At 42.7% G+C, this 21,852-nt stretch overlaps 1 protein-coding gene across 8 annotated transcripts in view; it reads right to left on the bottom strand.

The window, feature by feature from the left end:
• Positions 1–21,852, bottom strand: part of TMEM45A (transmembrane protein 45A) — an 87,436-nt gene that overhangs the window by 52,597 nt on the left and 12,987 nt on the right. For 2 of the 8 annotated variants that reach the window (XM_055383551.2, XM_055383553.2), the window contains exons 1-2: positions 4,966–5,089; positions 4,687–4,833 (exon numbers count right to left, since the gene is read on the bottom strand). The exons of 3 other annotated variants lie outside the window; for them this stretch is intronic. In XM_055383551.2, the coding sequence (XP_055239526.1) occupies positions 4,687–4,731 (45 nt within the window). In that variant the 5' untranslated portion in view covers positions 4,732–4,833; positions 4,966–5,089. Of the gene's footprint in view, positions 1–226; positions 364–4,686; positions 4,834–4,965; positions 5,090–21,852 lie in introns of those variants that run through there. 3 more of the 8 variants (XM_031009804.3, XM_031009798.3, XM_031009802.3) reach the window with 2 other exon arrangements.

Raw genomic sequence — 21,852 nt, 5'->3', positions numbered from 1 at the left:
TTAACATCTGTTGAGTAGTTACTATGTTAGATTGTTTCATACAACAATAAATTATGTCATTTAATTATCATATCAACCCTGGTAAGAGAGGTATTATGAGAACCACGTTTATAAATGAGGACACTGGTTTGGAGATGTCATGGCACTTGCCCAAGATCATGCTGTCTTTTGAATGAAAGAAGCAGGATAGAGAAGGCAGTCTCCCCCACCATCCTCCCGCACTCACAGAAGCCACACATAACAAGTCTCTTCAAGCCAGCTTGCCATCTAGATTTCTTTCTCCTCCAGTGGAAACTTTCCAGGGTTTCTATGAGTGAATCCCACAGACATTCTCCTTCCAAAAGTATGATCTGACCATTGCAGGCTAATGTAGAGGTCTCCTCTCCCTCCTTAAGTGATCCTTATTTCATTAGCTACTGTTGCCCATTAGAATTCTACTATGACCAAACAAAATGGTGGCACTTGAAGTTCCGCTCTCTAGCTCTACGCAGTTCCCTTCCTTCCTTCATTCAATTAGCACACATCCCAGATAACTCTGTTCAGAAAGGAATAAGAAGGAGAAAGAGAAGAAAGAAAAAGAAGAAGGAGGAGGAGGAGAAGGAGAAGGAGGAGAAAGGAGGGGGAGGATGAAGAAGAGAAGGAGGAGGAGGAGGAAGAGGAGAAAAGATTCAAGCTAAAAGTTATCTCATCTCAGCCAGGGAACCTCCTCTGACCACTCTCCAAGTGCAAGAATCTTCCCCTCTTCTGTGTTCCCACAGAACCCAATGGAATTTCTCATGCATATCATCATTGTTTACTTCTTGGATCTCCCTCACTCCACTGTGAGCTCCTGAAAGGCAGAGACTATGACTTTAATCTTTATATTCCCAGTACCCAGCATTTATTGAATAGGGTTGTTAAACGAGTAAATAAATGAATGAATGGATGGATGAGCCTATAGCTCTGTTTAAATGTAAGAACCACCACCTGGTACCACACAGTCATAAGGGCTAAAAGAGGACTAGTATGTACTCTTGCAGTAGCTGAATTCCACCCAGACCAGTTATCCAGGTGTGGTTCACGGCAACACAAACAGACAACATCAGCAGAACGTCTATGACACCTGCAACCATTGCATAAGAAGTGATGTTCTAAGCGATGCAGAAGATGTAGCAAAGCTGGGAGGTCAGGAACCTGTGGAAGTCATGTGAAATAACCCCAGAATATGGTAGGATGGAAAGAAGCAGTGCTAAGCATTAGAGTTTGGCCACAGAGCCAAGGATCCTGGTCATGATGGCCTGGAGGGGACAGGGGACATGCAGTGTTGGCATCCTTCTACCCTTCCTTCTAGAAGGACAGGTGGTGGCAGACTGCACCAAGCAATGGGCACAACCACAGGAACTTGGTTCTCCCAAACTTACAACATCCTGGGAATGTACATCCACCCTCTAGGATCATCTTCAAAGATGTTTATGGACGAGACACTTTGTTGCACCTTGAGATTGTGGTCTATGCTAGGTCTTGGGCCAGAACTTCTAACCTTAGCTGTAGCATACCTGTGTGCCCCCAGTGGGAACAGGTGTGCCAGAGGGAAACACAAATTTCCCTAAGCCCCAGGAACAGCCAGGTGAGGGTGAGGGGGCAAGGACTATAGTAGCCAGACCCCGATGGCCTACTGCCTAGGAATGAGCCCTCCCACCTACATAAATCATGTCATGTCCATGTATACTGTGACATGAAAAAGGTTGGGAAGCATTGATTAGACTATAGGCCAGCACCAGAGAGTTAGGACTTTTAAGAAGAACTTCATTTTGACAGGCCAAGGAGATTGAAGTCTCTCAAATGTGAGTCCGAGCCAAGGCCAGTCTATTTGCGTGGATGTTTCTGTGAATTCAGAAAGAGGATGGAACACTGGGGCCTTGCACCATTGAAAATAAATAACAAAATGCACAAGAGTAAGTGCCAGACTGTCAACAAAGGTGCAATCCAGAAAAACAAACAAATCAAGGGACTGATACTGCATCTCCCACACAGCTGTGACTCACAGGTTAAGGGCCAGAGTCAGCCCCCCAAACCACTGCCTGGCACCTCCACACCTCGCTTCCCAACAGGGTATGGTCCAGGGAAGAATTACTCCTTAGAGTAGCTTCACAGACAACCAAGGAGGGGTGGGGAAGGGATTGTTATTGTCAGTGCAGCTGGGCCCACTACCCCCACCCCCAACAGTTATTCTCCTGTTACTGTTCATCTTTGTCTTTTCAAGTATAGATTGGAACTCAATATTGGACAGAACTGGGCAGGTATATAACTGGAGGACCAAAATGCTGCCTAAGAAGGACTTGGGATGTTAGGAAAGCCTGGCTTCTACAGAACTCTTACCACCTGAAACAACAAGCAAACGTATAAAAATAAATACTCCTCATTACTACTAAGCTGGGCAGAAATATACTTCACAGTCATGGAAAGTGGCCCAGAGCCGTACTGGGGCCAGCCTAGAGGACGTGGGCAGGAGCTGAATGTGGCAAGAAGGCTCTGGCCACTTGATCAGACATCAGAACAGCCCCACCTGCCACAGCAGCTCTGGCTGACATCACTGTCTCTCTAGATCCTCAGTGGGCAGAAAAAGGCCAACACAACTGGCACAGAATGATGTGGGGTGGACAGCCCCAGGGTGTGTGTGTACGTGCTGCAGCTGGTGTGGCAATGTCATATTCCTAGCCAAGGAGAAGCCACCTCTGAGATCCATATCAGAAAGAGGAAATGAGGCTGGGCGTGGTGGCTCACACTGTAATCCCAGCACGTTGGAAGGCCCAGGCGGGCAGATCACCTGAGGTCGGGAACTCGAGACCAGCCTGACCAACATGGAGAAACCCCATCTCTACTAAAAATACAAAATTAGCCGGGCATGGTGGTGCATGCCTGTAATCCCAGCTACTTGGGAGCTGAGGCAAGAGAATCCCTTGAACCCAGGAGGCAGAGATTGCAGTGAGCCAAGATTGCACCATTGCACTCCAGCCTGGGCAACTGGAAACTCGGTCTCAAAAAAAGAAAGAAAGGGGAAATGAAAGCTAAACCCTACCATATCCCATCTCAGCTGGAGGTGCAGACATTGCCCAGACCCCATCCATTCACATTGCCTTTGGGGAACTTAGGATGTATCAGAGGGAATTTAAGCTCTACTAAATCCCAAATTAAAAGGCATCCATTGCCTTCACAGAGCTTCACGCGCTAAACTTTGCTCCTAGCTCCGAAAGGGGTTCTTTAACATTTTGAAAATTACCAGAAAGCAGATATCCCCCTTCATGAAAGCTAATGAAACATTCACTGACTCGTGATCCATCATGGGCCAAAGAAGACTGGGTGTCTTCTTGATGTGGATCCCATCCTCGTACTGCAAAGTTGCTTCCAGGTCCCAGCCTGGCTGTGACACCATGATGTGATTGACTTATTTGCTCCTCTTTGTTCTCCTACCTCCTGGACCAAGACGGAGAAAGTGAGAGGCTTTTCTTGGTGATGAGACACTCTCCTTTCACTATGTTGGGTCAGGAAATGGTGAAGGCAGAGGTTGCTGTTGTCCAAAAGCATGAAGTTAGGTTGCCAACCCGTGCCTGCCTGCTCCTCCAAGAAAGCAGGGAAAAGACTAGAAGCAGAGGCCTAGCCCTACAAGGGACTATACTTAGCTGCATAGTCAGAGGTTTGTGTGGGGCGTACAAGAGGGGCTAGAGAGGTTATGCAAAAAAAGCTCTGCAGGTAGGCACCCAATGTATAAGGCCACATGGATAACAGAGCAGAAGGTATCATTTCCAGAACCCAGCAAGGGCGGAAAAGAGGGCCTTACCAAGGTATCCTTTAACTAGCATCTACTAGCATCTTAACATAGCCCTAAGGGAAAACCCAAAAGTCATATTCTATGCTCTCAAACAATTATTTTTTTCATGGACCAAAAATGGTGAGGCCTCAGTGAATAAACAAGAGGAAGACAAGGCAACGAGCACTGCTGGTTGGTAATAACAAGAAGGCACTGTCTGCAAATTGTTTTCAGAGCTCTGCAGGGGAGCTCTTTCTCAATGAGACCTGCTCTCATCACCTTATTTAAAATTGCCTCAATACCCTACCCTCTTTTCCTGTTTTATTTTCCCTGTAACACATTCCCTTTTAATATACCCATAATTACTGACTTATTTTGTTTATTGCATTCCTCCCTCACTAGAATGAAAGCTCCATGTATACAGGATTTTTTTTCTGTTTTTCTTCACTGCTTAATCCTTAGCTGTTAGAACTGTGCCTGGCATACAGTAAGTGGTTCAGTACCTAAGTGTTGAGCGGATAAATGGATGGATAGGAAGGATGGATAAAAAGAGTGCCTGGTAGACCTAACGCTTCAGCTGCCAGATTCCTGAAGGCCCCAGAGGAAGAAAATGCTACAGAAATCAAGAGAAGCATTTAAGGCACATATCTTCAACATCAACTCTTCCTATCCACCCACAATGCTAGATCCCAACATAAAATGAAATAAAATTTCTACAGAATCATCAGCATTAGGCTAGTATTAACTTTGCCTTGATTAGCCACAACCCACAATAAGTTACTTGCACAATGTCATAAATACACGGTAGAGTCAGGTTCAAACTAGGTCTTTATGAATCAAAAGTTCTTGCTCTTTTCACATTATCACACCAAAGGTTACTGCAGAAACGCCAAACTAACCTTTGGGTGTTTAAATCCCATTTTCCCTTCTGAGTCATTGGTCATCCTTGGTCTCAGTAGATCAGGCACGTTAGAACTGTGGCAGAAGGGATAAGAACGAAGCAGCCAAAATTGAGCCTTTGTTTCTTAGGTAATGCTGAAAAGTTTCTGGAATAAAAAAATCAATAGGCTGAAACTTGACATCTTACAGTCAGTTTTACATACACACACACACACACACACACACACCTGTATGCATGTCAAAAGCAACTAGTAAGCAAACACAGTATTAAAACTTACCACACTTTTACCTCTGCCTGAGTCCCCCACGAATCATGCGTACTGAAGATGTGCCACTCAGTACCTAACAATGCTGGGAGATACTGCTTAATGCTCAAGTCAATTTCACCAGCATACACATTGCAACAGCTCCAGAAAACTCTCTTTTCTTCCTCCCACTCACATGCTTCCCCTGGGCGTTGTACTCACTGCCGGTGGCCTCCACCTCCACCCAACTTCAGAAACCTGGCCCATAGCACCCTGCAATTAATGTCATCAGACATGTAAATCTGATTGTCAACCCATGGAACATGCTCACAGCTCACCAGAAGACATTGTCCTTTACAATCAGGGAGGCACTACTGAGTCACCATTAGCAGATTTTTCTTTAACGGCTATATAGTAACTACACTCATTTATTCACATTTTTACCAAGTCTGCCTCTTGATTATTTGACCAGCCAGCTTAGGTGTTCAGTGTGTAAGCATGGAAAAGTAAAGCCTCCCACAGGGAACAGGGCCACCCATCACTTTGCTTCTCTCACCTGGGCCAACCTAAGCCTACCATCTCATGCTTATCTTAACCCACACAAGGGGAATAGACGAACACTCCAGTCTGCACCCCTCACCTGAGTCTGAACACAAATACGACTCAGGAATGAATATTCACAGTCATTAGTGCTAGTTTCAGCACTTGTACCTGCCAGTCAATAAGGCCATTTCTTGTCTCTTGCTTAAGAAATAAGGCCTGCTGGAATGAGTGTGGAGTGCACATATGAAATAAATAAGAAGGTGTATTGTCTTGTTACCATAAAACAAAATAAACCAAGATTTTAAAAATGACTTCTTTTCAAAGGACAGAAGTATCACATATTGCCAAGACCTGAATCACCCTTTTAACTACAGACTCTAAATAAGTATGCAAGTTGTACTAGAAGAAGAAAAGAGACCTCTGCAAACCTTCTGTTAAAGGAGATTAAACATTAAATCAATTAAGACAAGAGTATGGACAGCAGTTTCATACAGTGCACATGTGGATACAGAAACTTGGAAGAAAGTGAGGAAATGGGCCCTTGATTCTAATTTCTCACTCCTGTTAACACTTGAGCGACCTGAAAGCATAGAGGCAGAACCAGCTATGCAATCTGTGGGGCCCAGATGCAAAATGAATCTTTCAGCAGACTTCCAACAAAATGTTTGAGAAGACTGGCTTCCTTTTTTCTCTTTCTGCTTCTTAACTAGCCTTCCCCTTCATACTGTTCAGGGTCTCAGTGGAACTAACCAGCAGACCCTCCTAAACCCCATAACCACGCCCAATCAAAACCCACTTATCTCATGAATCAAACAGTTCCTCTAATAAGTTAATTTTAGAAACGTGGCTAATGATGGTGAATGGCTTGGAGGTGGAGGTAAGCCCAAAAGTGAGGCCTGTAAACAAGCCCATTTAAACCATAGTCTTTCCTAAAAGGATGCCACGTAAGAACAGCTTTTTCCAATCACAAGCATCACAGCCCTTTCAAGAAGAGGAAGATGCTCAGCTAATTAAGCTAACTTGCTCATCATTTTTCCAGCTGCACAGAGAACCCCAGAAACAATATTCATTCACATTTATCCTCACTTTTTTATTCACCACAGACTCAGAGTTGCCCTCCAAGAATTGTTTCCCAAATCACATCCACAGTAATAAAGAATATCAGCTTAGATGCTCAAATATTTCTTTGACAATTAAGGAAAAATATGAAAGGCTGATCTTTGGCATGGGGACAGTGAGAAAGAGGATATTTCTAAACGTCATTTGTTAACTAACACATGGAAAAGGAACTTACAGAACTTACACCCTTACATGGATGTGCCAAACCATGAAGGAAAGATGATACACTTCAAGCCTGTGGCTTTTCCTGAAAATTTACTTTTTCAGACTTTATCAAGTTCCTCATTAGGAATATTCCATTCCCATCCGGGTGCGGTGGCTTATGCCTATAATCCCAGCACTTTGGGAGGCCAAGGCGGGCAGATCACCTGAGGTCAGGAGTTCCAGACCAGCCTGGCCAAAATGGCGAAACCCTGTCTCTACTAAAAATACAAAAAATTAGTCGGGCGTGGTGGCACATGTCTGTAATCCCAGCTACTTAGGAGGCTAAGGCAGGAGAATCGCTTCAACCCAGAAGGCGGAGGTTGCAATGATCCCAGATTGTGCCACTGCACTCCAGCCTGGGTGAGAGAGAGAGACTCTGTCTTAAAAAAAAAAAAAAAGAAAAGAAGAGAAAAATTTCATTCCCACGTCTGGCAATATGCCTCATGATTCAGCACCATCAGTGATTGAGAACACATGCAAAGGAAAATTCAAAGGCTTAACCAGGCTCAATGTGAGAGCAGATGCTGTTCTCCATAAAATGCGGGCCCAGAGCTCTCTGGGAGCAGGGATGGGTGTTTTTCCAAAGATAGCCCCCATCTTTTCACTTCACAAGGACTCATCTCATGCCAGGGAGAGGATATCTCAAAGTAAAAAATCTCCTCTCAGTTGACCTCTTTCCATTCCCAACTTTTCAAAAACTATTTCCTTCAACACATTATGAAAAAAAAAAGGGCTCTCTTAATTTCAGAAAAATTGAAGAAGGATCCCCTAAGGTGGTATATAAATTCTATTTCCAATCCAAATATAAGATTCACAGAAACAAGGAGGAAAAATATCCCATCATAGCCTTTTCTGAGTCTTTACAATTTCTGTGTCAATGAGAACCTGGAGAGAGTTGCTGACAGAAAGGCAATCATGAGTCTGGGGAGAAAAGGAAGGAGAATAAACGGAAGAGAAAAAAGTGAGGACGTGGGAATAAGACTGCGATGGAGGTAAAGTAAACTTCTCTTGACTTTGACTTCAGTGGTTTCACAATGGTAAGCTAATTCTCTTCCTGTAGAAAAATCAACTCCCATCTGAGAACCAGTCAGAACACAGCCACTTATCAGGGCACAGAAGCAGTTTCATCAATTCACCCCACCTCTTTTACTCATTACCACCACAAAACATAAGTCATTATGTATGAAGCCAAAAGTAAAACCAGCAACACTTATCACAATTAACATCAATTAGATTATATCAAGTTTCCAGTGTATTTCTCTCCAGAAAGCATAATCTCGCCCTTGATTGAGACTTCCTACTATCATGTCCAGGAGTATGGCAGTCCGGAGCTCATTAGATAAAAGCAGAGAGCTCTCACCTATGCTCCCTCTTTTTAACTTTTTTTACCGATACGTAATCATTGTACATATTTACAGAGTACATGTGCTATTTGGCTACATGCATAAAATGTGTAATGATCAAGTTAGAGTATCTGGGATATCTATCACCCCTGAAACATTTATCATTTCTTTGTATTGGGAGCATTTCAAACCTTCTCTTCTAGCTATTTTGAAATATATAATATATTGTTGTTAATGATAGTCACCCCACTGTGCTATCAAACACTAGAACTTATTTTTCTATATGAATGTATATTTGTACCCATTAACCAACCTCTCTTCATCCTCCTCCCACACCCTTCCCATCCTCTGGTAACCACCATTCTACTCTCTACTTTCCTGAGATCAACTTTTTTAGCTCTCATGTATTAGTAAGAACATGTAATATTTGTCTTTCTGTGCCTGGCTTGTTTCACTTAACATAATGACCTGCAGTTCCATCGATGTTGCAACAAATGACAGGATTTTATTCTTTTTGTGGCTCAATATTTCTTTTATTTTTTTTTTATTATTATACATTAAGTTTTAGGGTACATGTGCACAATGTGCAGGTTAGTTACATATGTATACATGTGCCATGCTGGTGCGCTGCACCCACTAACTCGTCATCTAGCATTAGGTATATCTCCCAATGCTATCCCTCCCCCCTCCCCCCACCCCACAACAGTCCCCAGAGTGTGATGTTCCCCTTCCTGTGTCCATGTGTTCTCATTGTTCAATTCCCACCTATGAGTGAGAATATTCAGTGTTTGGTTTTTTCTTCCTGCGATACTTTACTGAGAATGATGATTTCCAATTTCATCCATGCCCCTACAAAGCACGTGAACTCATCATTTTTTATGGCTGCATAGTATTCCACGGTGTATATGTGCCACATTTTCTTAATCCACTGTATCATTGTTGGACATTTGGCTTGGTTCCAAGTCTTTGCTATTGGAGAATAATGACACAATAAACATACGTGTGCATGTGTCTTTATAGCAGCATGATTTATAGTCCTTTGGGTATATACCCAGTAATGGGATGGCTGGGTCAAATGGTATTTCTAGTTCTAGATCCCTGAGGAATCGCCACACTGACTTCCACAACGGTTGAACTAGTTTACAGTCCCACCAACAGTGTAAAAGTGTTCCTATTTCTCCACAACCTCTCCAGCACCTGTTGTTTCCTGACTTTTTAATGATCGCCATTCTAACTGGTGTGAGATGGTATCTCATTGTGGTTTTGATTTGCATTTCTCTGATGGCCAGTGATGGTGAGCATTTTTTCATGTGTTTTTTGGCTGCATAAATGTCTTCTTTTGAGAAGTGTCTGTTCATGTCCTTCGCCCACTTTTTGATGGGGTTGTTTGTTTTTTTCTTGTAAATTTCTTGAGTTCATTGTAGATTCTGGATATTTGCCCTTTGTCAGATGAGTAGGTTGCGAAAATTTTCTCCCATTTTGTAGGTTGCCTGTTCACTCTGATGGTAGTTTCTTTTGCTGTGCAGAAGCGCTTTAGTTTAATTAGATCCCACTTGTCAATTTTGGCTTTTGTTGCCATTGCTTTTGGTGTTTTAGACATGAAGTCCTTGCCCATGCCTATGTCCTGAATGGTAATGCCTAGGTTTTCTTCTAGGGTTTTTATGGTTTTAGGTCTAATGTTTAAGTCTTTACTCCATCTTGAATTAATTTTTGTATAAGGTGTAAGGAAGGGATCCAGTTTCAGCTTTCTACATATGGCTAGCCAGTTTTCCCAGCACCATTTATTAAAAAGGGAATCCTTTCCCCATTGCTTGTTTTTCTCAGGTTTGTCAAAGATCAGATAGTTGTAGATATGCGGCATTATTTCTGAGGGCTCTGTTCTGTTCCATTCATCTATATCTCTGTTTTGGTACTGGTACCATGCTGTTTTGGTGACTGTAGCCTTGTAGTATAGTTTGAAGTCAGGTAGTGTGATGCCTCCAGCTTTGTTCTTTTGGCTTAGGATTGACTTGGCGATGCGGGCTCTTTTTTGATTCCATATGAACTTTAAAGTAGTTTTTTCCAATTCTGTGAAGAAAGTCATTGGTAGCTTGATAGGGGTGGCATTGAATCTATAAATTACCTTGGGCAGTATGGCCATTTTCACGATATTGATTCTTCCTACCCATGAGCATGGAATGTTCTTCCATTTGTTTGTATCCTCTTTTATTTCCTTGAGCAGTGGTTTGTAGTTCTCCTTGAAGAGGTCCTTCACATCCCTTGTAAGTTGGATTCCTAGGTATTTTATTCTCTTTGAAGCAATTGTGAATGGGAGTTAATTCATGATTTGGCTCTCTGTTTGTCTGTTATTGGTGTATAAGAATGCTTGTGATTTTTGTACATTGATTTTGTATCCTGAGACTTTGCTGAAGTTGCTTATCAGCTTAAGGAGATTTTGGGCTGAGACAGTGGGGTTTTCTAGATATACAATCATGTCGTCTGCAAACAGGGACAATTTGACTTCCTCTTTTCCTAATTGAATACCCTTTATTTCCTTCTCCTGCCTAATTGCCCTGGCCAGAACTTCCAACACTATGTTGAATAGGAGTGGTGAGAGAGGGCATCACTGTCTTGTGCCAGTTTTCAAAGGGAATGCTTCCAGTTTTTGCCCATTCAGTATGATATTGGCTGTGGGTTTGTCATAGATAGCTCTTATTATTTTGAAATACGTCCCATCAATACCTAATTTATTGAGAGTTTTTAGCATGAAGCATTGTTGAATTTTGTCAAAGGCCTTTTCTGCATCTATTGAGATAATCATGTGGTTTTTGTCTTTGGTTCTGTTTATATGCTGGATTACATTTATTGATTTGCATATATTGAACCAGCCTTGCATCCCAGGGATGAAGCCCACTTGATCATGGTGGATAAGCTTTTAGATGTGCTGCTGGATTCGGTTTGCCAGTATTTTATTGAGGATTTTTCCATCGATATTCATCAAGGATATTGGTCTAAAATTCTCTTTTTTGGTTGTGTCTCTGCCAGGCTTTGGTATCAGGATGATGCTGGCCTCATAAAATGAGTTAGGGAGGATTCCCTCTTTTTCTATTCATTGGAATAGTTTCAGAAGGAATGGTACCAGTTCCTCCTTGTACCTCTGGTAGAATTCGGCTGTGAATCCATCTCGTCCTGGACTCTTTTTGGTTGGTAAGCTATTTATTATTGCCTCAATTTCAGATCCTGTTATTGGTCTATTCAGAGATTCAACTTCTTCCTGGTTTAGTCTTGGGAGAGTGTATGTGTACAAGAATTTATCCATTTCTTCTAGATTTTCTAGTTTGTTTGTGTAGAGGTGTTTGTAGTATTCTCTGACGGTAGTTTGTATTTCTGTGGGATCGGTGGTGATATCCCCTTTACCATTTTTTATTGCGTCTATTTGATTCTTCTCTCTTTTTTTCTTTATTACTCTTGCTAGTGGTCTATCAATTTTGTTGATCCTTTCAAGAAACCAGCTCCTGGATTCATTAATTTTTGAAGGGTTTTTTGTGTCTCTATTTCCTTCAGTTCTGCTCTGATTTTAGTTATTTCTTGCCTTCTGCTAGCTTTTGAATGTGTTTGCTCTTGCTTTTCTAGTTCCTTTAATTGTGATGTTAGGGTGTCAGTTTTGGATCTCTCCTGCTTTATCTTGTGGGCATTTAGTGCTATAAATTTCCCTCTACACACTGCTTTGAATGTGTCCCAGAGATTCTGGTATGTTGTGTCTTTGTTCTGGTTGGTTTCAAAGAACATCTTTATTTCTGCCTTCATTTCATTATGTACCCAGTAGTCATTCAGGAGCAGGTTGTTCAGTTTCCATGTAGTTGAGTGGTTTTGAGTGAGATTCTTAATCCTGAGTTCTAGTTTGATTGCACTGTGGTCTGAGAGATAGTTTGTTATAATTTCTGTTCTTTTACATTTGCTGAGGAGAGCTTCACTTCCAACTATGTGGTCAATTTTGGAATAGGTGTGGTGTGGTGCTGAAAAAAATGTATATTCTGTTGATTTGGGGTGGAGAGTTCTGTAGATGTCTATTAGGTCCGCTTGGTGCAGAGCTGGGTTCAATTCCTGGGTATCCTTGTTGGCTTTCTGTCTCGTTGATCTGTCTAATGTTGACAGTGGGGTGTTAAAGTCTCCCATTATTAATGTGTGGGAGTCTAAGTCTCTTTGTAGGTCACTCAGGATTTGCTTTATGAATCTGGGTGCTCCTGTATTGGGTGCGTATATATTTAGGATAGTTAGCTCTTCTTGTTGAATTGATCCCTTTACCATTATGTAATGGCCTTCTTTTTCTCTTTTGATCTTTGTTGGTTTAAAGTCTGTTTTATCAGAGAGTAGGATTGCAACCCCTGCCTTTTTTTGTTTTCCATTTGCTTGGTAGATCTTCCTCCATCCTTTTATTTTGAGCCTATGTGTGTCTCTGCATGTGAGATGGGTTTCCTGAATACAGCACACTGATGGGTCTTGACTCTTTATCCAATTTGCCAGTCTGTGTCTTTTAATTGTAGCATTTAGTCCATTTACATTTAAAGTTAATATTGTTATGTGTGAATTTGATCCTGTCATTATGATGTTAGCTGGTTATTTTGCTCATTAGTTCATGCAGTTTCTTCCTAGTCTCGATGGTCTTTACATTTTGGCATGATTTTGCAGCGGCTGGTACCAGTTGTTCCTTTCCATGTTTAGTGCTTCCTTCAGGAGCTCTTTTAGGGCAGGCCTGGTGGTGACAAAATCTCTCAGCATTTGCTTGTCTGTAAAGGATTTTATTTCTCCTTCACTTATGAAGCTTAGTTTGGCTGGATATGAAATTCTGGGTTGAAAATTCTTTTCTTTAAGAATGTTGAATATTGGCCCCCACTCTCTTCTGGCTTGTAGAGTTTCTGCTGAGACACCCGCTGTTAGTCTGATGGGCTTCCCTTTGAGGGTAACCCGACCTTTCTCTCGGGCTGCCCTTAACATTTTTTCCTTCATTTCACCTTTGGTGAACTGACAATTATGTGTCTTGGAGTTGCTCTTCTCGAGGAGTATCTTTGTGGCGTTCTCTGTATTTCCTGAATCTGAATGTTGGCCTGCCTTGCTAGATTGGGGACATTCTCCCTGAAAATATCCTGCAGAGTGTTTTCCAACTTGGTTCCATTCTCCCTGTCACTTTCAGGTACACCAATCAGACGTAGATTTGGTCTTTTCACATAGTCCCATATTTCTTGGAGGCTTTGCTCATTTCTTTTTATTCTTCTTTCTCTAAACTTCCCTTCTCGCTTCATTTCATTCATTTCATCTTCCATTGCTGATACTCTTTCTTCCAGTTGATTGCTTCGGTTCCTGAGGCTTCTGCATTCTTCACGTAGTTCTCGAGCCTTGGTTTTCAGCTCCATCAGCTCCTTTAAGCACTTCTCTGTATTGGTTGTTCTAGTTATACATTCTTCTAAATTTTTTTCAAAGTTTTCAACTTCTTTGCCTTTGGTTTGAATGTCCTCCCATAGCTCGGAGTAATTTGATCATCTGAAGCCTTCTTCTCTCAGCTCGTCAAAGCCATTCTCCATCCAGCTTTGTTCCGTTGCTGGTGAGGAACTGTGTTCCTTTGGAGGAGGAGAGGTGCTCTCCTTTTTAGAGTTTCCAGTTTTTCGGCTCTGTTTTTTCCCCATCTTTGTGGTTTTATCTACTTTTGGTCTTTGATGATGGTGATGTACAGATGGGTTTTTGGTGTGGATGTCTTTTCTGTTTGTTAGTTTTCCTTCTAACAGACAGGACCCTCAGCTGCAGGTCTGTTGGAGTACCCAGCTATGTGAGGTGTCAGTCTGCCCCTGCTGGGGGGTGCCTCCCAGTTAGGCTGCTCAGGGGTCAGGGGTCAGGGACCCACTTGAGGAGGTAGTCTGCCCGTTCTCAGATCTCCAGCTGCGTGCTGGGAGAACCACTGCTCTCTTCAAAGCTGTCAGACAGGGACATTTAAGTCTGCAAAGGTTACTGTGTCTTTTTGTTTGTCTGTGCCCTGCCCCCAGAGGTGGAGCCTACAGAGGCAGGCAGGCCTCCTTGAGCTGTGGTGGGCTCCACCCAGTTCGAGCTTCTCGGCTGCTTTGTTTACCTAAGCAAGCCTGGGCAATGGCGGGCACCCCTCCCCCAGCCTCGCTGCCGCCTTGCAGTTTGATCTCAGACTGCTGTGCTAGCAATCAGCGAGACTCTGTGGGCATAGGACCCTCCGAGCCAGGCACAGGATATAATCTCCTGGTGCGCCATTTTTTAAGCCCGTCAGAAAAGCGCAGTATTCGGGTGGGAGTGACCCGATTTTCCAGGTGCCGTCTGTCACCCCTTTCTTTGACTAGGAAAGGGAACTCCCTGACCCCTTGCACTTCCCGAGTGAGGCAATGCCTCAGCCTGCTTTGGCTCGTGCATGGTGCGTGCACCCACTGACCTGCACCCACTGTCTGGCACTCCCTAGTGAGATGAACCCGGTACCTCAGATGGAAATGCAGAAATCACCTGTATTCTGCGTCACTCACGCTGGGAGCTGTAGACCGGAGCTGTTCCTATTCGGCCATCTTGGCTCCTCCATCCCTCAATATTTCATCGTATATCTATATACCACATTTTCTTTACCGATTCATTCATTCATTAATAGACACTTAGGTTGATTCCATACTTTGGCTATTGTGAATAGTGCTGCAATAAACATGGGAGTACAGGTATCCCCTTGATATACTGATTTCTTTTCCTTTGGATAAATATCCAGTAGCAAAATTGCTGGACTGTATGGTAGTTCTGCATTTATTTTTTTGAGAAACCCCCATATTGTTTTCCATAATGGCTATACTAATTTACATTCTCACCAACAATGTGTAAGAGTTCTCTTTTCTCCATGTCCTTGCCAGCATTTATTACTTTTGGTAATTTTCATAACAGCCATTCTAACTGGGGTGAGATAATATCTCATTGTGGTTTTGATTTGCAGTTCTTTAATGATTAGTGATATTCAGCAGTTTTTCATATGCCTGTTAGCCATTCGTATGTCTTCTTTTGAGAAATATCTGATGGGATTTTTTTTCTGTTAAGTTGATGGAGTTCTTTGTATATTCTGGATATTAGTCCCTTGTCAAATGAATAGTTGAAAAATACTTTCTTCCATTCGAAGTTTATCTCTTCATTCTGTTGATTCCCTTGCTATACAGAAGCTTTCTAGTTTAATATAACCCCACTTGTCTATTTTTGTTTTTGTTATGTGTGCTTTTGAGGTCTTAATCATAATATCATTGCCTAGACCAATGTCCTGAAGTGTTTCCCCTATGTTGTCTTCTAGTAGTTTTATAGTTTCAGGTCTTAAAGTTTTTAATCCATTTTGAGTTTTTTTTTTATGTAGTAAGAGACAGGGGTCTATTCATTCAGACAGTTTCATTCTTCCGCACATGAATATCCAGTTTTCCCAGCACCACTTATTGAACAGGGTTTCCTTTCCCCAATATATGTTTTTGATGCCTTTGTTGAAAATCAGTTGACTGTAAATATGTGGATTTATTTCTGAATTCTCTACTCTGTTCCACTTCTCTATGTGTCTGTTTTTATACCAATGCCATGTTGTTTTGGTTACTATAGGTCTGTGGTATATTTTGAAGCCAGGTAGTAGATGCCTCCAGCTTTGTTCTTTTTGCTTACTATTGATTTGGCTATTTCAGTCCTTTTTTGGTTCCATACAATTTTTAGCATTGTGTTTTCTATTTCTGTGAAGAATGTCATTGGTATTTTGCAACCATCTGAGTAGATGTAAGGGGATGTCAGTGGGGCTCCAGGGATATGGAGATGCATGGGCTTTTGGACTCCAGGGCAAGATGCAGTCTTGTCAGGCCTGGGCTCTCGAAAGGGTACCACGCTGCAGTTGCTTCAGCCTTGGGCTATGTGTGTGACCCATGGCGAAATCCCTCTCTGAGACAATGCCATCGTGTGGGCTCCAGGAAGTTTCCTATACTAGTCTCAGGGTCTGTGAGAGCCAAAGGGCACTCTGTAGCTAGGATTGCAGTAGTCCATGGTGGAAATGTGGAACACGGGGCTCTCTCCCTTCCCTTTTCCTGCACTGAGGAGTCTCTCCTGGCTCCGATCTCAGCTGGGCCAGCTGCTTTGCTTTCCTCTCCTTCCATGCCTGAGAGGTTTTCTGTCACTTTCCTGCTGAGTTCCTGTGTTCTCTCTTAAATACTCTATTTGACATCGTGCTTATGTAGTTGCTCTTTTGGTCCTCTTTTGTGGAGAAGGTGAATAACAGATGTCTCTAGTCAAATATCTTGAAGCCCCCTCCTATGCTCTCTTAATCTCTTCTGTATCTATTTTTCTCTGTTTGGAAAACACAGAGAGGGCAGAAGCTCCTCTAGTCCATACTGATCTGAAAGAAATTAAAGTATAAACTTACTCTATCTACTTTCTAGTGTTGTTGTTGTTGTCTTTGTCATTATTAAAAACTGTAAGTGAATTGTTCTCGCCATCCAGACCATCATGGTGGTCATGACAATACTAACTAGCATCCATTCTTCATCCCTGCATCCCAACTCTAGTTACTCAATCCATGGTACAATAGCCATTGGGAATGAAAATAAAGGGCTCCAAGAACATTTATTAAAAACCCTTTCTAGGTGAAAAAGTGATTTTAAGACCCCCCTCCTTTAAAAGACCAACTCATTTCCACTTTTTCCAAAGACTGGTCCTTGAGTCCCATTCTCATCTCCCAGAGCAGGTAAAATTTCTATCAAATAACAGTAATATCATGTGATCATCTTCAAGTAGGAACTTTCCCACAAATTCATCTGGGCTACAATATTTTAAGAAACTTAGTGTTTTCCAGCAGCCAAAAGATTTGTAAATTATATGCAGAAAAGCCACATTTCTGTATAGGCAGAGTGGGAAAGAATGCCCAGGTGCCAGACAATCTGAAGAAAACATGTTTGTTCTGGCAGTCAAGTGTCTAACTAGGGACATCCTAATGACAGAGTGTCAGGTTGAATTTGGGGCATGGGAGAGAATTGGACAAATAGGCCTGGAAACCAAATTTAAAACCTTCCAAATCTCAGAGGAAGAATGTACATCCCAGGCTCATATTGTGGCACTCAGTTATGAACCTCTAGAGCAGTAAGTCCATGCATGATCCCAGAACACTCCTCTCTGGCCCAGCCTCCAACCTCTGCCAATGAACAAGCCCTGACTCTTTAGTCTTGACCAAGTCCTAACGAGACTTTACTCACTTCACTCTCTGTATGTTCCTGTTGGGTTCCAAAGGGCTTCTGGTTCTGGAACTTGGCTGAGCTAGCCCCCTCAGACCTGTCCAAGATCTTGGCCTGCCTGGTTTGGTCCTTACTGCTCTCCAAGCCTTTGAATCTGAGTCATACATTGACCTCAGAAAACTTGTCCCATCTCACCCAACCGTCACCATTACCTACGACTCCTAGCTCCAACCTCTTAGGATGCACAACGTAATTAGCCAATATCTTAGCTGAATCTACCTTACCATAATGCAATGGCAAGGTTGAAGGTGTCAAACACAGAAAAAATATTTTTTGAAACACTCATAGACATGAAAGAGGAAGTGCTATCTCAGAAGCCAAGATAAATATCAACACAGACCATGGTTTGGCAGTCTCTAGATTGTTATGTATAAAATGTTACACTGAAGGTTTAAACTGTTGGACTCTTTAAGGGTACAAAAATGTGCATGGAAGTTCACCTCCAGGACAGTCAGGGAGAGTGGTATGTTTCCACTTTAAACTACATTACTATTTTGGGGTGTCAGACACTGTGAATTTTACCTTGTTTGGCACCGGATTTTTTTTAATTCCCATAAATATTCTTGAACTCTGTTCTGGGATGAGCTTAAGTAACTTAGACGCAGTTTAATACTTTTGCGAATTGCTTTTTTATGATTTATTAGGCAAATATGGAGCAGTGCTCTAGATTGCTAATTATTCCCCACTACTGAGGCAAGGCCCTCCTGACTGTTCTACCAATACCCTGTGGATTATGGGTTTTCCAGTCTGGCTGGAAGGAACAGGCAATATTCCCAGCCTTTGGTGAGAGCCAGGCTCTGTTCTCTTCCCCCCACAAGCTTGGCCCCCAGGTCCCCAGTAGTTTCCCCACATACAGGTGCTGGTCAGTACGATGCTGAATCCTTGAGGGCCCCCTCTGCAGTTATCGGGGTCCTCTCTCTCCATGCAGGTCTCTCATTCCTGGTACTCTGTTCCATGAACTCTAACCACCTTGGTTTCCCCAGCCTCTTCACACCTTCTCCTCAAATTGGGAGTCTGAATTGCACTTGAGTTCCTTTCCCTGAGTCTCAGCCTGGAAATTCTCTCCATGCAGTAAGCTGGAGCAGTCCGAGTGTACGCCTTTTTGTCTCCTATTTCTTAGAGATTACTGCTGTTCATCACCTGATGACTGGTGTTTCAAAAATCATTATTTCATGTATTTTATCTGACATTTTTGGTTGTGTCAGGCGAAAGGGTAAATCTGGCCCTGTTACTCCATCTTGGGCAGAAACAGAACTTCTTTAAAACTCTTTGCACTTAATACCAGTATCATTACACAGAACAGACAATCCTAAAACCAGTGTTTTTCAAAGTAAGGTCCTTGGACCAGCTATGCCAGAATCACCTGGGATGCTTGGCAAAGACGCACTTTGCTACATCACATTCTCAGTTCTATTAAACATAAATTTCCTGCCACTAAAATGTGAGAATTGTTGCCATTGCCATGGCAATTAATTAGCAAAAGACAATGAAATCTTCTTCTGAAAGTCCAAAAATCATTGGAATAGGCAATGGATTAAAAAGTCAAGGGTTGGGGGGATGTTAGGGAGAACAGTGGGAAGTCAGTTTCCCAGAAACTATGGCTCTCTGTTGCTAAATGAACCATTTTCCATGTAGCTGCTTCCTTCTCATTCATTGCCATGGTAGAGCACGTGGTGAGATGGGTGCCTCTCCTGGGTGCCTCCACACAAGAGGCTCTCTGGGCAGCAAGCACTAAACCCACCAGGAAATTGTTTATCCAAAATTTGTGTTTCCCCCTCAGTCATTAAATAACCAATACAGCAATGGTAGCCACACTCCCCAGCAATGAGTCTGTGACAACAACCACACGGTCAACCTTTTGTTCTGCAATCTCAGGAACATTTGGAATGACCCCTCCATCATCTCGACCCACGACAGACCCATTTTCCGGGGGAGGAAACAAAGAGTCTAAAAAGCAGGTATGAGACTTCAACAGAATACAGGCATCTTCAGGCTGAGTTCACCAGAGAGCAACAGGCTACACTACATAAGCACAGTTTTGCAGAAATCTTTTCTGAGACTTGGTTTTGGTCATCTTGCTCATTCAGAAACTAGTGGCATGGCTCTCGCTGCTGGAAAGAAAGTGATAGAAGCACTTGTCCATGCTTGATCCAGTAGAGGAAAGGACAAAACAGAGTGTATCTCACATCCCAGATTATTATGTGTTCCCTATTTGAACCAACTTTTACCCAAGCCTACCTACGTTTCATTAGCATTGGAGATATCCAGCGGGCAAGGGAGGAGATGAAAGCGGGTGGATACAGGCTGGGCCAGATAACCCAGGGACTTTTGGGCCGTTGGTAAATATCTGGATTTTATTTTAAATGCAATAGGAAGCTACTGGAAGGTGTAACCAGGGAAACCATGTGACTTTTAGTTGTATTTTTCAAGAACCACTCTGGCCACTCTGTGGTGCATAGGTTATACGGGGAAAGAATCAAAGTCAGGAGACCCTTGCAGCAGTGCTATTTCAACCACACCCTGTGGACCAGTCCTAGTCTGCAAGCTGTTACCATCTACAAGGACAGGAACTGAGATGAAGTGTTTAGAGGCTTTTAAATATCTTGAAGTAGTTTAACATTGTGGCGATATCCAAGCAAGACTTTTTTTTTTTTTTTTACAAAAATATAGGGCTACAGTGGACTCAGGGGGTGGGGTGGGAAATGGTCCTTTACCACAGATAATTTGAGAGCTCTTTGCAGTAATTCAGGGAAAGGGTGCTGGACACTTGAACAAGAGTGGATCAGGCACAGAGGAGACAGTGTTTCACTCTCCCAGGATCACAAATGGACAGTAAGAGGAAGCTGGAAGTTCAGGATACAGAGGCTAGAGCACCCAGTGACACCTCTGCCTCTGCCCACCTGCATTAAACCTGAGCACTTGCCAATTCTCTGAAAAGTGGCAACCAATAACATTGTTTCATTCCTGAAAATAATGTTATACATGGCATAAATGTTAACAGTTCAGACACTGGAGTGAAGCTACCCTGTATTTAAATACTGATTTCACCACGGTGTGACCTTGCATGAGTTACTTAACCTCTCTGGGCTTATCAATAAAATGGGAATAATAATAGCCTCTTCCCAACAAGTTGTCCATGAGGGTAAAATAAGAAGAAGCCTGAGAAGAGGTTGAAACCTAACCAACAGTCACTCAGTCATTAGTTGTTCATGTATCTTCCTGTGAAGAAAAAGCTTCATAGCAAGATTGTGGTCACAGAATCACTCACTTCTGCAAAGTATCTTACATTGGACAAAGTCCCATCACACACATCACTTCATGAAACCTCTGCAATGACATTTAGAAGTAAGGAGAAACAGGCCCAATTTTCTGTTGAGGAAAATGAGGCTTAATTTATATAGAGAGTTTCCCAAACTTGCCCCAAGTGGATGAGGTATTGATTCATCTGTCTGCTCCCCCACTGGAAACAAACTGTCCAAGAAGTCATAGAAGCAGCAAGGAGAGGCCAGGTGCAGTGGCTCAGGCCTGTAATCCCAGCACTTTGGGAGGCTGAGGTGGGCAGATCACTTGAGGTCAGGAGTTCAAGACCAGTCTGGCCAACATAGTGAACCTCATCTTTACTAAAAATACAAAAATTAGCCGGGTGTGGTGGTGTGTGCCTATAGTCCCAGCTACTAGGGAGGCTGAGGCAGGAGAATCGCTTGAACCCAGTAGGCGGAGGCTGCAGTGAGCCAAGATTGTGCCACTGTACTCAGCCTGGATGACAGAGTGGAACTGTGTCTCAATAAAAGAAGAAGAAGAGGAAGAGGAAGAAGAAGAGGAAGAAGAAGGAGGAGCAGGAGGAGGAGAAGAAAGAGAGGAAGAAGGAGGAGGAGGAGAAGAAGAAGAAAGAGAGGAAGAAGAAGGAGAAGAAGAAGAAAAGAAGAAGAAGGAGAAGAAGAAGGAGGAGGAGGAGGAGAAGGAGAAGGAGAACTCCCCATTCTTCCTCTACACAACCTTTTTTACTCCCTTTTCACTCTGTCTTCCTCTGGTCTTTATCCCCAAGGTTTAGCCATGACATGATTTTGCTGTGAGCATTTTCTATAATTTTTTTCTTCCTTGCTAACATTTTTAATATTATTTAATTTTCATTAATATAAAGTATTTAGACCAGGTCCAGTGGCTCACATCTGTTTCCCCAGCACTTTGGGAGGCCAAAGCAGGAGGATCACTTGAGGCCAGGAGTTCAAGACTAGCCTGGACAACATAGGGAGATCCCATCTCTACAAAGAAAACAAAATTAAGTTAGCTGGGCACAGTGGCACACACCTGTAATCCCAGTTACATGAGAGGTTGAGGCAGGAAGATGGCTTGAGCCCAAGAGGTTGAAGCTGCAGTGAGCTATGGTCATGCCACTGCACCCCAGCGTGGGCAACAGAGTGGGACCCTGTCTCAAAAAAAAA

The sequence above is a fragment of the Gorilla gorilla genome, chromosome 2, assembly GCF_029281585.2.
Source record: "Gorilla gorilla gorilla isolate KB3781 chromosome 2, NHGRI_mGorGor1-v2.1_pri, whole genome shotgun sequence".
Classification (NCBI taxonomy): domain Eukaryota; kingdom Metazoa; phylum Chordata; class Mammalia; order Primates; family Hominidae; genus Gorilla; species Gorilla gorilla.
The sequence above is the reverse complement of the archived record's forward strand: the minus strand, read 5'-3'. Positions and strand labels throughout refer to the sequence as shown.